The following is a 14,389-nucleotide window of genomic DNA, read 5'->3' as shown; positions in this document are numbered from 1 at the left end:
AAATGATACAAGCTTTGAACACGTTCATACTCGCGATTGACCATATCATACTCATATCTTTGAACTGTTTGTTTTGCAGTCATCATTCCTTTTAAGCAAAAGTAGTTTTTCTCTTTTATGATATATACGCTGTAGTAAAAAATTGTCAGTTGTGTTCTCTTGTCACTTATATTTTAACAGAAATTTTAATATTTTTTACCATTTTACCAAGTGTCTGAACTTCCTCTAGAATGTTTTTAGTTTGTCGATTTTTTAGAGCAAACAAACACTTTCAGACATAAAATAAAATTTCCTCTAAAGTTTAGTTGGAATCTAAATCTAACATTCAGAGCTTACTGCTAGCTGTGCTACCCGGCGTTGCCCGGGTAATACTTTGGACAGAAATACTTTTGGTGTTCTATCTTTCAAACTGCATATCGTGGGAGAAGTGTTTTGTGTAGTTGAAATAAATTGAGAAAAAAATAAAAACAACTGTAAAGGTTTTCAAACTTTGTCAAACAACTGTAACTTTCAAACTTCATATCATGAGAAAAATGTTTGTGCTGGTCAATTAAATTTAAAAAAATAAAACGAACTATAAAAGGGTGTAAATGTGAAATGATTAGCAAGTAATAGCTAGATTAAGTCTGCTTTCCTACAATTACAATAAAAGATGACTCGGTAATGATACAATTAATTCTAGATCTTTTATCTAGAATCTGAGCTAGAATTTTTCTGATTCATAGCATTTATCTAGCGAGGAAAACTCGGCAGTATGATTACAATTGTGGTTTATTTGTCGTGCTAACAAGTGAGCTCACCTTGTTTCCACGGAGGTCCACTTCGTCCATAAGACGTTGGCTCATACTGATACCTTGAGGCAGCCATTCTACAACTAATATATCTCATTGTATAGATGACCTCAGTTTGACAATATGACCATACTTCACCAAAAAGCATACTATATATTATCAGAAAGTGACTTACAAATTCAAGACTGTACTGAAATATTATTGCTGTAGCGGGTATTGTGAAACACACATCATACTAGCAGACAACCTGTTGTAATCAACAGAAATGCTACGACAATAAGTAAATATCTATCCATTAATTACTATGTGTAGTTACTATGTATGCTGGTTGGCGGGGCAGAGATACGTGTAATACTATGACTGTTTGAGTGTTCAATACCAGTAAATATGTATCCTTTAAATGTCAATTTAAAAGATGAGCTAATTCCACAAAAAAGGTTAACGACAGCTTTCCACCAAAAGAAAGAGAAACAAGAAAAACATAGATAATAAACAATAAATGAAACAAAGCATTGATTTTAACTTAAAATTAACAAATTAGTTAAGCTTTCAATGTAGCACAAAAGCAACCTTGGAAATTCTTTGAAATCAGGGCTCTTTTTATAACCAGTAATTGCCACACTTGCACAATTTTGCAATTTGTAAGATGACTTACTGTAATCAGCATAGAGCATTGACAGGAATAAAACAATTATACATTTATTGAGATGTATTGACTTCAATAAATATAAAAACTATAGCATTTATTATTCCAACTAACAAAAACAAAAGATAGGGCTATGTGGCATGACATATGTAATATTTCTTGTTCATGCCAGGGATAATTTAGAGAAACAAGACAACCAGCAAAATCACATAAGACTAGTCAGACTAGCTCAGTTAATATCACACATGACTTCTAATTGAAAGGTCATGACCTTGAACTACAGTTGTGGTAAATCTGGCAAAATGTCTCCAGCAAAGTTGCTGTGATTTATTCAAGTTAGTTGTCAAATACGTGTTTGAATAGAATATTAAAGACCAGAACATAAAAATAGGATGTCAGCCTTGTGGATTTCCAAAAGATTTACTCAAACTTTTTATTTCAAAAGTAGCAGCTTTCTGTGATGCTCTGAACACAGATACTGGCAAAGGTATTCACAGGTCGTTGCTAAAAAAGAAGGGCATTCAGCCATAGAGGTCAAGGAAAAACCAATTCCAATCCTAATAGATCTGCCTACTTCAAGTACAACAAGCAAGTCAACCTCCATATTGCATTGAAGATATTTGTAATCATCTCTCCACTGCAGTTGACATATCATGATGGGACATTACTTTAGACAATAATAGTTCTTCTAATATACTTCTTATTTTTTACATACATCTGGAAGCATATTAATGTTATTTTACCTTTTTATTAACATCAACAATGGTATAACGGACTGCATTTGTGATTAGAAAATTTAAAGAAGGTTACCTCAATTATGTTTCTATGCAAATTTCACTTAAATTATTATTCATGACCAAATTTCTCAAAATGAGGACTTGTGTGATAACCTGATAGCTGTATTTATAACAGATGATGTACTTAATTTATGGTGCTAGTCAAAGCTGATCTTTAAAAGAAGAGCAGTGAGAAAATGACTTCTTGTTTATTCAAGCCTTAACTTATGCTTCTGCCAACTAACACTTCAGACAATAAAAATATATAATTCAGGTGATTATATAGTACTCATACCTGCCAACTCTCACGCATTGGGCGTGAGACTCAGGCAATCACCTCAAAGAAAAAAAATGGAAATGCGTGAGATTTTTGCCCCAATTTCCACAATTTTATATATACTATCATTGATACATCAATTGCCCCAAAACCAAATCTCACGCATTGCCCCACTCTTGGGTTGGCAGGTCTGATAGTACTACGCCAACAAAAATTATGGATGAGACACTTTTAACAAAATCATTCCTTGTAAAACTAGGTTGGTCCATCATTCAAAGAGTACAAGTCAAACGGCCCGTCAAAAATTGTAAAAAAAGTATTCCATCAAAGCACATGCGGCATAAGTAAAATACCTGCAGCAATCTACGAAAACGATAAGCTTCCTACAATGGCTGCCAAGTCTTGACAAAATAGGTTTGTGATTACACTGTTAACCAAGTGCAATGGCATGTTATATAGGTTCAAGTGTAGCATTTTGAGCCTTAACAAAACAGTTGAAAAGTCAATTCATTTTTCAGCCAGATTTAATTTCAAAACATTAGCACAACATTTTTTTGAAAGACGAAAAACTGGGGAAAAAATGACGGTTAACTAAAATAAGGTGAGTATTTCTAAATTCTGCTCGCAGCTACAGAATATGCTTAACCCCTTTATTCAAATGAACGTTTCTTTTAAGCCCTAACAAGAGTATATATTATTTTTATATTTTATTTAATAACACTCATAGCAACTATTAACTACAAATTCCACTGCCAAAAATAAATCAAATAATACTTTAAAATAGTTGCTAAACAACCAAATACCGTTTGCAATTGTAAGATTTCGCTCGGACGTATATTCTACAAATTAAGCGACCACGCTATAATTTGAACAATTGACCGCCATATTTATGAGCTCACCATAGCAACGGAAGCATAGCCTGCGTTTTTGAACTGTTGTTCAGTGAAGTAAGACAATTTCTTTCACAACTTATTGCAGCTAAAATGTTACTGTTTTAGCAAAATAAATTAGCAGAAACATTTTACTTATTTGATTAAATAATTTAAAACCCAAATTAATAAAATTTTAATTATTATCGTTGTTTAGAGCACTATATATTTTAGATATTCCAATCCATTTTAAAGATTGAAAGTTTTAACGAGTCCGCCTATTTTATTTTCTTTCGACGCATTCCAAAGCATTCACTATCGTGCGGATGTAACCCATGGCTGATTCAGAGAGTGATCAGGGGGCCGAAATACACCAAAATCAGCCGTTTGACGAATCTCTTGACGTTCCTGATTCAGAGGAAGTAGCCAGCATATACACACCTAGTCCACGAATACCAGCTTCTGGCCAAAGAGGTAGAAGTCGAGGTGATACGCCACCAGATTCAAGAATGTCAAACAACTATGAAGACGACATTGTGACCGGTGCACCTGATCATGATGCTGGTAGGTGCATGTGCTCATTAGCAAATTTGGGCAAATATTAGTTATTAACATTTGTTTTATTACTAGCTTGAACATTAGTTATATTGAAATAAAGGTTAGCGAGTAGGTTTATAGGTAAAATAGTTGAACATAACAAAAGTTTCAGATGATATCAATGTTTACTCTAGTTAGTAGTAACCTTTTAAAGTTTTAATTCAACAATATTTTGAACAGTTGCTTTAACAATGAGCTTTCCATATTTTTCACAGGCGGTGGAGGAGACATGATAAAACAGAATCAACCAGCAGCAGCCGGTGGGCAACAGTTCGAAGAGGAGGATGACGATGAGGACTCCGAAGACTCTGAAGATGACGACGATGATGATGATAATGGACAACAGATTGAAGGTTAGAGTTCAATGAATTCATTTACTGATTATATGTAAAAACATTTCAATCATTAATACATGTTCTGAAATGGTTTTTTGTGTTATGTTATCATTTCCTACTTAGTTACTGTAACCAATTGCTGTTTTGTTATTAATATTGCCATTTGTGCTGCAGGTGCATATGATCCTACAGAATATGAGCATCTTCCAGTGTCACCAGAAATAAAAGATCTATTCCAATACATCACAAGGTACACCCCACAATCAATCGAACTAGATCACAAGCTAAAGCCTTTCATTCCGGACTACATTCCCGCTGTTGGTGATATTGATGCCTTTATCAAAGTGAATCGCCCAGACAACAAGCCAGAGCAACTCGGTCTATATGTATTGGATGAGCCATGCGCCAAACAATCCGATCCTACAGTGTTAGATTTGCAATTACGAGCCATCTCCAAGCAGACCACGCATAAAGCCATGGTTGTACGAAGTTTAGAAAATGCGGAAAAAAACCCAAAGGCAGTTGAAAACTGGATTGCTAATATCAGTGAACTGCACAGATCTAAGCCGCCACCAACAGTTCACTACCAAAAGAATATGCCTGAGATAGATGCTCTGATGCAGGAGTGGCCGCCATCATTTGAGGAACTGCTTAAGGAAGTTGGTCTGCCATCAGCTGAGCTGGAATGTGATTTGTCACAGTATGTTGATCTCATATGCGCCATTCTCGATATACCTGTGCACAAAAACAGGGTGCAATCGCTGCATGTCCTCTTCACCCTCTTTTCAGAGTTTAAAAATTCACAACACTTCAAGTCACTTGCTGACGACAATCGACTCGATAACAAGCTCAAGTTAGCGGAGGAGGCAGCTGGTAACTCACTTGTCCTCTAAAATGTGTCGTCACCTCACTGCTGACTGATAACTCTTGTTTACGAATATTTAATTTTATTCACTATCTGATTCTTTTTGTTAAAAATATACAATAAAATTATATGTACACATATTCAAGAATGCTACTAAAAGCCGTATAAGGTTAAAATTATAGGATATCGTTACGCGATAGCAAAAGGTCTTCATCATCGGTGTTGTCTTCTAAGATGGGAACAGCTGTTAGATCTAGTAGTACTTCTGAACAGGACGCATGAGGAGTGTTGATGCTGATGTCACTTGAGCATGCCAATGTATCACTCTCGGTTGTGTTATTATCCGTGTGTTCAATGGAATAATCACTAAAAAAGCAGCATTATATTAAAAATGCAACAACCCACTGCATTTTTAAACAATTTGCTAAGCCCTAACTAAAACAGTAGAAATTGCTCATACTAGCAGCGATGGTTATAATACAATATCCACAAGCTGATAAACTAGTTTTTATGAGTGAATCTGCAATATAAACTAACAATGATGACATGTAGCTCGTGACTAGGTGATTACAGGCTATCTTACAAAAAACATGTAACGTTGCAAAATGCGAAATTTACTAAACTACATTGCAGTCCACTTGCCAGTTGCCATTTGCCAGTTAGCATAGATAGATATTTTATTTACACTGATCAATGCTGTTTACAGCAAATTAGATTACGAGAATGAAAAAAAGACTAAAGTAAATTATGTATATTAAAAGAAAAAACTTTTGCAAAACACTGTGTTGTAATGTAAATTGGCATGTCACTAAGGACATATGTTACAAACATATAACACTGCAAAGAGCGAGAGTAACAAATCTACATTGCAGTTTATTTGTTAGTTAGCATGTCGCTAAGAACTTACATTGGAAAGGTTGGAGTAAAGCTAGAGTTGCATTCGATATCTCCAAATATAGGAGAGTCTAGCACCGTGGCATTGCAGTCAAGAAGGTCCCCAACTAGGTAAGATGGATCAGAATAAACTGCAGCACCTGTAAGTAAACCTACTATATCAGCATTCTGACAAGAGTTAAACCAATGATTCAGTCAGTTTTTAATGTCGTGTGAAGGTGTCACTCATATTGACACCTTTGATAAGCAGCAGAGAACTATTATATACCTGTATGTCTTTTCTTTCTACATCCAAACAAAGCTAGCAAGTTTCCTGCAGTCAACTAGAATGCTGATACACTGTAGTTTCTTAAAAGTATTATATCTTTACTATAATAAGAGCCGTGCTTGTCTGTCCAAAGCCATGGTTAGAGAAAAAAGATTGCATCATATGGGATTCAAACCCTTAACAGGTCAGCATGCTGCCATCTGCGCTAATCATTAACTTTCCAAGTTTTTGGAGTAAGTGTGGAAATACTCATTCTCTATGATTTATCGGCACACCTGATTACCTCTCACAAAAAACTAGCCTGTCAGGGTACTAGGGCTAAGAAAGAATCAGCATGGCCTGTGAGTGAGCTGTGCATACACACTACACTTGTTGAACAGATTTCAAAGTCCAATTCCATTGTTTTTCATTCGATGAAAAGACAACTCTTATTATAAAGTAAATATAATAATAAATAATATAATATGCAATATAATATGTAATAAAGTACTATATAATATATTAGAGTTTTAACATACCTTTCACATTTACTCTAGGTTACACTTGATTATTCTTATCTAATTTTTAAAGTTGGAATTCAAGTAAGTTCAAATATTTACTCCAAGAACAACTTCTGTACAACTTGTTTGCCTCAGCTGCTTCATTTTGACACATAACTTGAGACAGCGCGCTACCAAATGGATAGAACTTGAATGGTAAACAAATGGTGTCACTTGCAGCTGTTACAATTGCCAACAATAAAAATAGAGCGCTTACCCAGTGGATTAAAATCATCCAAGTTGTAACTTCCGTCACTGTTGAATCTGTAAGCAATGTTACGTTGATGTCTTGGCCAGCGATTTTCTTTTTGTTTGTATTTGGCTGGCAAATTATTTCTGCAAATTAAAATATTACATAAATAATACATATATGTATACTGTAAAAAGTGTCACAGTGTACTTGAGATCAGTGCTCAAGCATATTGAATCAATTTCAGAGCAGAAATATCTATAGTAAATTAAATCTGAAGAGTGCTAACAGGCATGAAACCCTTTAGTAATACATAAATGGTTATACATCCCAAAGCGTTCTCTTTCATTCAATTGAGGTGATACATATATGTATTTATATACATGTATGTATACATGTGCATACATCTATATATATTTATACATATTACTGTTACCTGATGAGAAAGGTTTATATATGTATATACAGTCAGTATTACTAAAATGCTAACTAAAGAGATAAAAATGTTGAAGAGGAACAACAAATCTTAGCTAGAAGTTACCACAAAATTATTTCATGCTATTGCCCTCTTCAGGTGTCACCTTCAAGTGTCACCTTCAAGTGTCACTTGAAGGTGTCACCTGAAGGTGTCACCTGAAGGTGTCACCTGAAGGTGTCACCTGAAGGTGTCACCTGAAGGTAACACCTTCAGGTGTCACCTTCAGCTGACACCTTCAGCTGACAACTGAAGAGAGCAATAGCACGAAACAATTTTGTAGTGATTTTTAGCTATTTTTTCTCTACCCATATATATATATTTTGTAAAGAGTGATAGTTTGGCTTTACTATTGTCAGCTAATACATTGTGTTTACTAAAACTATCTTGAATTTTGTTTGAATGTAAACAAACTCGTGATAAAAGCTACTTGCTCTTTGCTAACACATCCAGAAACGTTGCCTTTTTGCTGCTCAACATTCTCCTCAGTTCGACTTTTGCAGGTTGTACTAGCAACAGGTATTGTTAATTGGGCTCCTTCCTTTTTAACACCGGTGAGTTTAAGACCATCGACTATATGAATGGTTGGTAAGACTTCTGAAGCTGTAATACAGAAAACTGATTGCGATATTAAGACTTTGCAGGTAATTGACTGTAAATATGTTCAATATTAAATTATGCTTTGATTTATTGCAGTGTTTGCGGTAATTATTTAGCTTTCGAATCGATAAATCTGATTCATTGATCTAAACTGACCTGATTTACGTATAGACGCAGAAGGGGGACGGCCTTTGTAAGTGGTTGTGTTAGAAGTGTTTGTGGTGGAGTTGTTGGTGCCGTTGGAGGCAGCCCCTGTCAATGGTGAGCTGACGAGGGTGTATTGCATTGGTGCTTGGTAGGAGAGGCCATTAGCTATAATAACATCATATAAAAAGAAAAACACCAGCAGGTCTAAACAGCAATAGCTATAACAATAATCAAACAAAGAATATTATATACATGTATCCACTAATTTTACAACACTATCTTATCGATGGTGCTCCTGAAGTTTTTATAGGAATTATCTTTCATCACGTGTAGAAGATAACTCCAAGTGAAACAGAAAGACTCGGTTGGGTTATGAGATGTTTAGTAATACCTGCTGGCTGAAACACTGTGACATCAGATGCTTGAGATTTCTGCGCAAGTGGCACGCTTCCTGTAGCAGCGATGTTCACGTTAACTGTTTTGGCAGTCACAAGGCTCACGCCACCATTGACTCCAGCAGAAAATCCAAATCTAGCCCATAACGACAAATCAGCAAACGGTTCCACCCGTCGCTTTTTAGCTGGCTGTGGTCGATAAACCCAGCCTGAAAGTTGAGAGTAGTTTTTGAAGTATAACCAATTGGCATTAGTTATAATCAAATATCAGTGTATAGCTCTACACATTTCAATAACATAAGATAGAAGGTTATACGTGTAGGTAGAAATACAATGTAGCTTGCATGAAGGTCCTGAGTTGACAATTACAAATTATGTACCCATATTTATTGCCAGTTATAAAACAAGCAGAACTTTTAAAGAAGTTTGAAGTTAGTGCAAAGTTGCAATCTTAACGCATTTGCTAAGTTTAAGTTAGAATCAGACATTTTAGACTTTTTTAGAGTCAGAATTAGACTTTTTTGATTTATTGTTCATTATCCATGTTTTCCTTGTTGCATTTTCTTTTGATAAAAGCTTTTTAAACATCTCAATACTTTTGCTTATGAAGTTAACTCATCTGTTTATTTGGTATTTTAAAACATACATAGTTGCTTGCACTAAACACTCAGACAGTCAATTACAGCCCGAACAATTTTACTAGAGTGAGTTTACAAAGGAATATAGCTGCAGTTATTTCAATGGCACAAGTAAATCGCTGTAGCCAAATGAAGAGAGGCCTAACTGCCTGCATCTCAATACAGTGAGTTGAGCATGGTTGTGCGCTCTGGGGTTCAACTACAAATTTTATTGTTGTTGCAAAAAGAATGAGATGTCAGTCTGATTGTGCGCTGTTTTGATTTCTATTTATATGTCAGCATTATACCCGTAAAAAATTGCGCAAAAACTTTATCAGATTTTTACAAAGGCAAAAATTGAACACTGCTATATCCTATGTAATTCATATTTGCCTTTTTTATGTCAACTGACTAAAACTTTACAGATCAATACAAACTCATAGCAAATGCCTGCTTATAATCAAACTGATTGAAGGTCTACTATTAAACATGAACTGAAACATAGACAGTCTTAGTTGCCTCGACTGACTGTGAGAGAGAGAGAGAGAAAGATAGAGAGGGAGACGTTAAAAACCAACAGATTTTGCTCAAGTCTCTAAATACAAACCTTTTTGGGGCCAATAGTTTTAAAAGATTGCTAGATACTCCCAAAAATTGCTTGCATTTTTGTCCCTATAAAAACATTTTTGAGCTACTTTGAGATTTTGGACTAGAGTTTTAACTCCTTGTTGTAAAAAACTCCCTTGAAGTAAATGGTATTAGTTGATTATAACATACAGCATCGGGATGCACTCAGCTATCATAAACTTTTTTTTTAAATCCAAGCAAAGCTTGGAAAGTATTTCCCTCTTTGTATTAAAAAAGTCATCAAACCTGGATTTTCGAGCTTGTGTTTAGTTTTGATTCGTTCCGCTTCTTCATAGAATGGTTGTTTTTCATCATTGGTCAGCTCATTCCAGATCTGTCCAAGTTTTACACTAATTTCTGCATTGTTCGCATTTGGTAGTTGACTAGCTAGCCGTGGTCGAAACTCTCTGGCCCAGACCATAAATGCGTTCATAGGCCTTTTAACATTACCACTTCTGTTTACGTTGCTAGCGCCTGGAGTACGGTAAGTCAAACTGGTACCTGTTAAGATTATTACTATTGATTACATTGGATTTGTCTGTTTAGTGGAGCTCATTCTAGAGCAGTTCTATATTGAGTAAACCTTTGAACTGCGATTTCAAACAAATTCCTCCTATCTATATTATATATATATACTATATTATATATTATACATACATATTATTATATTATACATACATGTTATTATATTATACACATGTAAAGACTGATATTGATTTTATTAAATTATTTAAGGAAAGTATCTTTTATTTATATATGTAGCCCTGAACTTACAGCCATGTTATATTACTTACCCAATCTATATATGGAACCCTGGACTTACAGCCATGTTATATTACTTACCTAATCTATATATGGAACCCTGAACTTACAGCCATGTTATATTAGTTACCCAATCTATATATGGAACCCTGGACTTACAGCCATGTTATATTACTTACCCAATCTATATATGGAACCCTGGACTTACAGTCATGTTATATTACTTACCCAATCTATATATGGAACCCTGGACTTACAGCCATGTTATACTACGTACCCAATCTACATATGGAACCCTGGACGTACAGCCATGTTATATTACTTACCCAATCTATATATGGAACCTTAGACTTACAGCCATGTTATATTACATACCCAATCTATATATGGAGTCCTGGACTTACAGCCATGTTATATTACTTACCCATGTTGAAAAGTTTTCATGATAATAATTGTGACAGTATTAATAACAAGCAAATAGCCAAAAAAGGCAAGTATATCTTGGAGATGCTAGGTTTATACACTATGCGCTATTTGTACTTAAGACAAAAAATCAACTAGCAAAACAATAGAGAGCTAAGCTTACCAGGCAGCAAGTTGCTTGTGAGTTGTGAGGACATTGTAGATGGCTCGCCTGTGACATTATTGAAAGAATTATTTGCAAAGAGGTTGCCAGAGTTACTGTCATATACTGATGCCGACGTAGCTATAGATGAAAGAGTAGGAAATCCAGTCGATGTACTAGCAGAGAGTGAGCAGAGTGACAAAGAAGATTGAACGTTACTGTTTGTAGTTGACGTCGATACGCAGCCATTGTTGGTAGGGGCTGAGCTAGCGGATAATGTTAGTGGTTTACTGAAGAAAATGTCACTGGAGAACTTATTACTAAATGGTTTTCGTTCATCTGGAAATTCTGACGTTTGACAGTAATATGGCTCAGCAGAGTTACATTCCTGCAAAAAGTTAGCGAGTTCAAGGTCAGCATCCGTATCAAGCGTAAACGTGCATTGACTACACGAGTTCGGTTCTATAAGCTTGCCAAAACTATCACTGTTTTTGGACTCATCTTGCTCAAGGTTGGTAGAAGAACCTTCCGGAGCGATTTCAGTCAACTGATCAAGGTCATTGAAGACTGTCTCTATATAAACAACATCACATAGACAGTTGGTGGCATATCATAAAATGTAACATATATTGAAACGAGTTATGTGGGATATATGGGGCTTAATTGGTTTCATACATACACAGATTAATAAAAATTGGTGTAGGCAAAATTTTTATTAAAAGTGGTATAGCCAAAAATGCATCATTGTATTATGCCTGCAACATAAAGCTGCAAAGTGTTGAACATTTGAAAATAAAAAAACTGAAAATTTTAGTTACAATTGAATTTTGCTGCAAAATCATTCAGCTCTCATTAGCTGTCGTAGTTACTAGATACATGCATGTAAAATGCATAACATGCATGTATGTACTCAGAAGTACTTGGTTAGCGTAAGTGTTAAACCAAAGTTTAAAGAGATGATAAAACTTCACAACTACAATCATGCTAGAAACTGTCACAGTTATAATACCTACCTGACCTAACCACATCAGGTAAATACACAGCTATAATACCTACCTGACCTAATCACATCAGGAAAATCCAAAGTTTCTACGAGAGGCATAGCGGATGAAGCTAGTTGTGTGGTTAGTTGTTGCAATTGTTGGCATGTTGTGAATAGCACGCGTTTACTCACATAACTGCCATTCCGTTGAAATACCACACTAAGTTTTATGCTACGACTGATTAAAATAAACTTCCAGATTTAGTTTTGCTTTATAAACTCTTGTATATATATACATGTGAATATATACTTATAAAACTATAATTTATATTAATAAACTCCGCTTTGTCATTGCGTGTGTCTCTGTTAATCTGCGTAAACACTGCGGTTTCATATTTTTTGCCTGATTTTTTCCAAACTTCAAACACATATGCTTTGCACCTTCAGCCAGGTTGCTAAAGATATTCTGTTTCAAAATGCTGTCTGGTTTTTGAGAACCAACCTCTTAAACCCCCATCTGCGGGCTATTTAATTAAAAATAAAAAACTCAGCCATCGACATTCTTACTGATCGCGAATAATAAAACTTTGCCTCAAAATACCAAGGTGTGTGAGGTAAAACAATAACTTACTTACATGTTATTACTAAAAAAACAATTCCGTGCACTCAAATTGAATCTGAGAAAATGGGGTTGATAATAACATGCTATTTAAATTGTAATGTAAATTTATATACAAACTTGTAGTTGTTTTGATTTTATTTGAAATTTCAGGCAGAATGGTATTATTTTACTGTAACTGAATTTTATTAGATAACAAAACAAGTCATATTATAATATTAATCTATGAAGCCTACACTAAATTGGACAAACTTTTCAACTTGAATCTACAAAAATGAGTTTTAAGTAAATTCCCATATTTGCCGCCATAGTAACATTTCTGTGATGTTAAAATCGATAAATACTAAAATATGTGCAAAATGCTATGTTCAAAAAATGCACCATCCACGATGTTCATGTTCCACTCTTAAAAAGTAAACATATGTACAGCATTCAAAAACCCCCATCACAGTATAAAACTTGGTTGTAGTGCCCAAAAAATTTACACAACAACCGTAGGGTGAAGAACGGTACCTCGACTCAGTTTAGAGCAACTGGACGCCACTCAAGACAGCCTGGCTTGGGCCAGCTTGGCACAACTCAGAACAGCCTGGGCCAGCTCAGCCCGGGTCATACATAAGGAGGCGGGCCTCCTAGCGAAGATTCGTATAAAACGCACAAGCAAGACGAGAAGGATCAGAGCCCATTTGCTTATGAACTATTGAATGTCTTATTCTATAATCACAAGCGTAACAAATACATGTATTAGACTCAAAGCTCACTGAATTATTCTTGCATGTGGAGCTGGTAAAGGTGACAGCACAGATCCTTTGCAGTATACCTTCATTCTCTTTGCTGAGCAAGACATGAAACAATGTAATGTAAAAGCTTTTAACTGTGAGTATGTATATATGAGAAAGTTGAGTTGTTGGGTGTTTTGCAAAAATAATCAGATTATATTTTAGTTTAATATAATTTTAATATACATTGCAAGCTCAACAGCTCTAAATTATTTTCTTTATTAGAAGCTCAGTACTGAGCCAATCACGATAAACCAGAGCTCAGTACTGAGCCAATCACAATAAACCAGAGCTCAGTACTGAGCCAATCACAATAAACCAGAGCTCAGCACTGAGCCAATCACGATAAACCAGAGCTCAGTACTGAGCCAATCACGATGAACCGGTAAACTAAGATAATATAACCACATGATGAGAAGTCTTGGCAGAGCATGCATAACACTACAAATGACAAGCAAATGCTTTGAACCATGTAGAGTGAGAGATATTTTATATATATAATAATATAATGCTATGGTACATATATTATACATATAATATATAAATAATATATATGTCTGTTTATATATGTAAATCTCAATGTTTGTCGGTCTGTCTGTCATTTGTGTGTCCATTTATGGCAATAAAGTTTTAAAAATGAAAAATCCCCTTTGCACTGGATTTCAACTTTTAACCTACTGTTGTGCTTACAGACATGCTATCCATTAAACTACGTCCCCATGTGACATTACTATGGAATAATTGTGAACATAGTTATGCACCTGGCAATCTTTA

The 14,389-nt window shown here is 35.1% G+C and overlaps 2 protein-coding genes across 2 annotated transcripts in view; one reads left to right on the top strand and one right to left on the bottom strand.

The window, feature by feature from the left end:
* The window catches only part of LOC137410593 (trichohyalin-like), a 30,033-nt gene extending 29,166 nt beyond the window's left edge, over nt 1–867 (bottom strand). The window contains exon 1 of the mRNA XM_068096040.1: nt 801–867. Within this exon, the coding sequence (XP_067952141.1) occupies nt 801–867 (67 nt within the window). The remainder of the gene's footprint in view (nt 1–800) is intronic.
* Nucleotides 868–3,669: 2,802 nt separating this feature from the next.
* On the top strand, nt 3,670–5,296 carry LOC137400673 (intraflagellar transport protein 46 homolog). The gene is made up of 3 exons (XM_068087008.1): nt 3,670–3,923; nt 4,172–4,309; nt 4,466–5,296. The coding sequence occupies exons 1-3, from the start codon at nt 3,695–3,697 to the stop codon at nt 5,182–5,184; spliced, it is 1,086 nt and encodes a 361-aa protein (XP_067943109.1). The 5' UTR covers nt 3,670–3,694; the 3' UTR covers nt 5,185–5,296.
* Nucleotides 5,297–14,389: the final 9,093 nt, after the last annotated feature.

This window comes from Watersipora subatra, chromosome 1 (assembly GCF_963576615.1).
Source record: "Watersipora subatra chromosome 1, tzWatSuba1.1, whole genome shotgun sequence".
NCBI classification, from domain to species: Eukaryota; Metazoa; Bryozoa; class Gymnolaemata; order Cheilostomatida; family Watersiporidae; genus Watersipora; species Watersipora subatra.
Note: the sequence above shows the minus strand (reverse complement) of the source record. Positions and strands in the feature narration are given on the sequence as shown.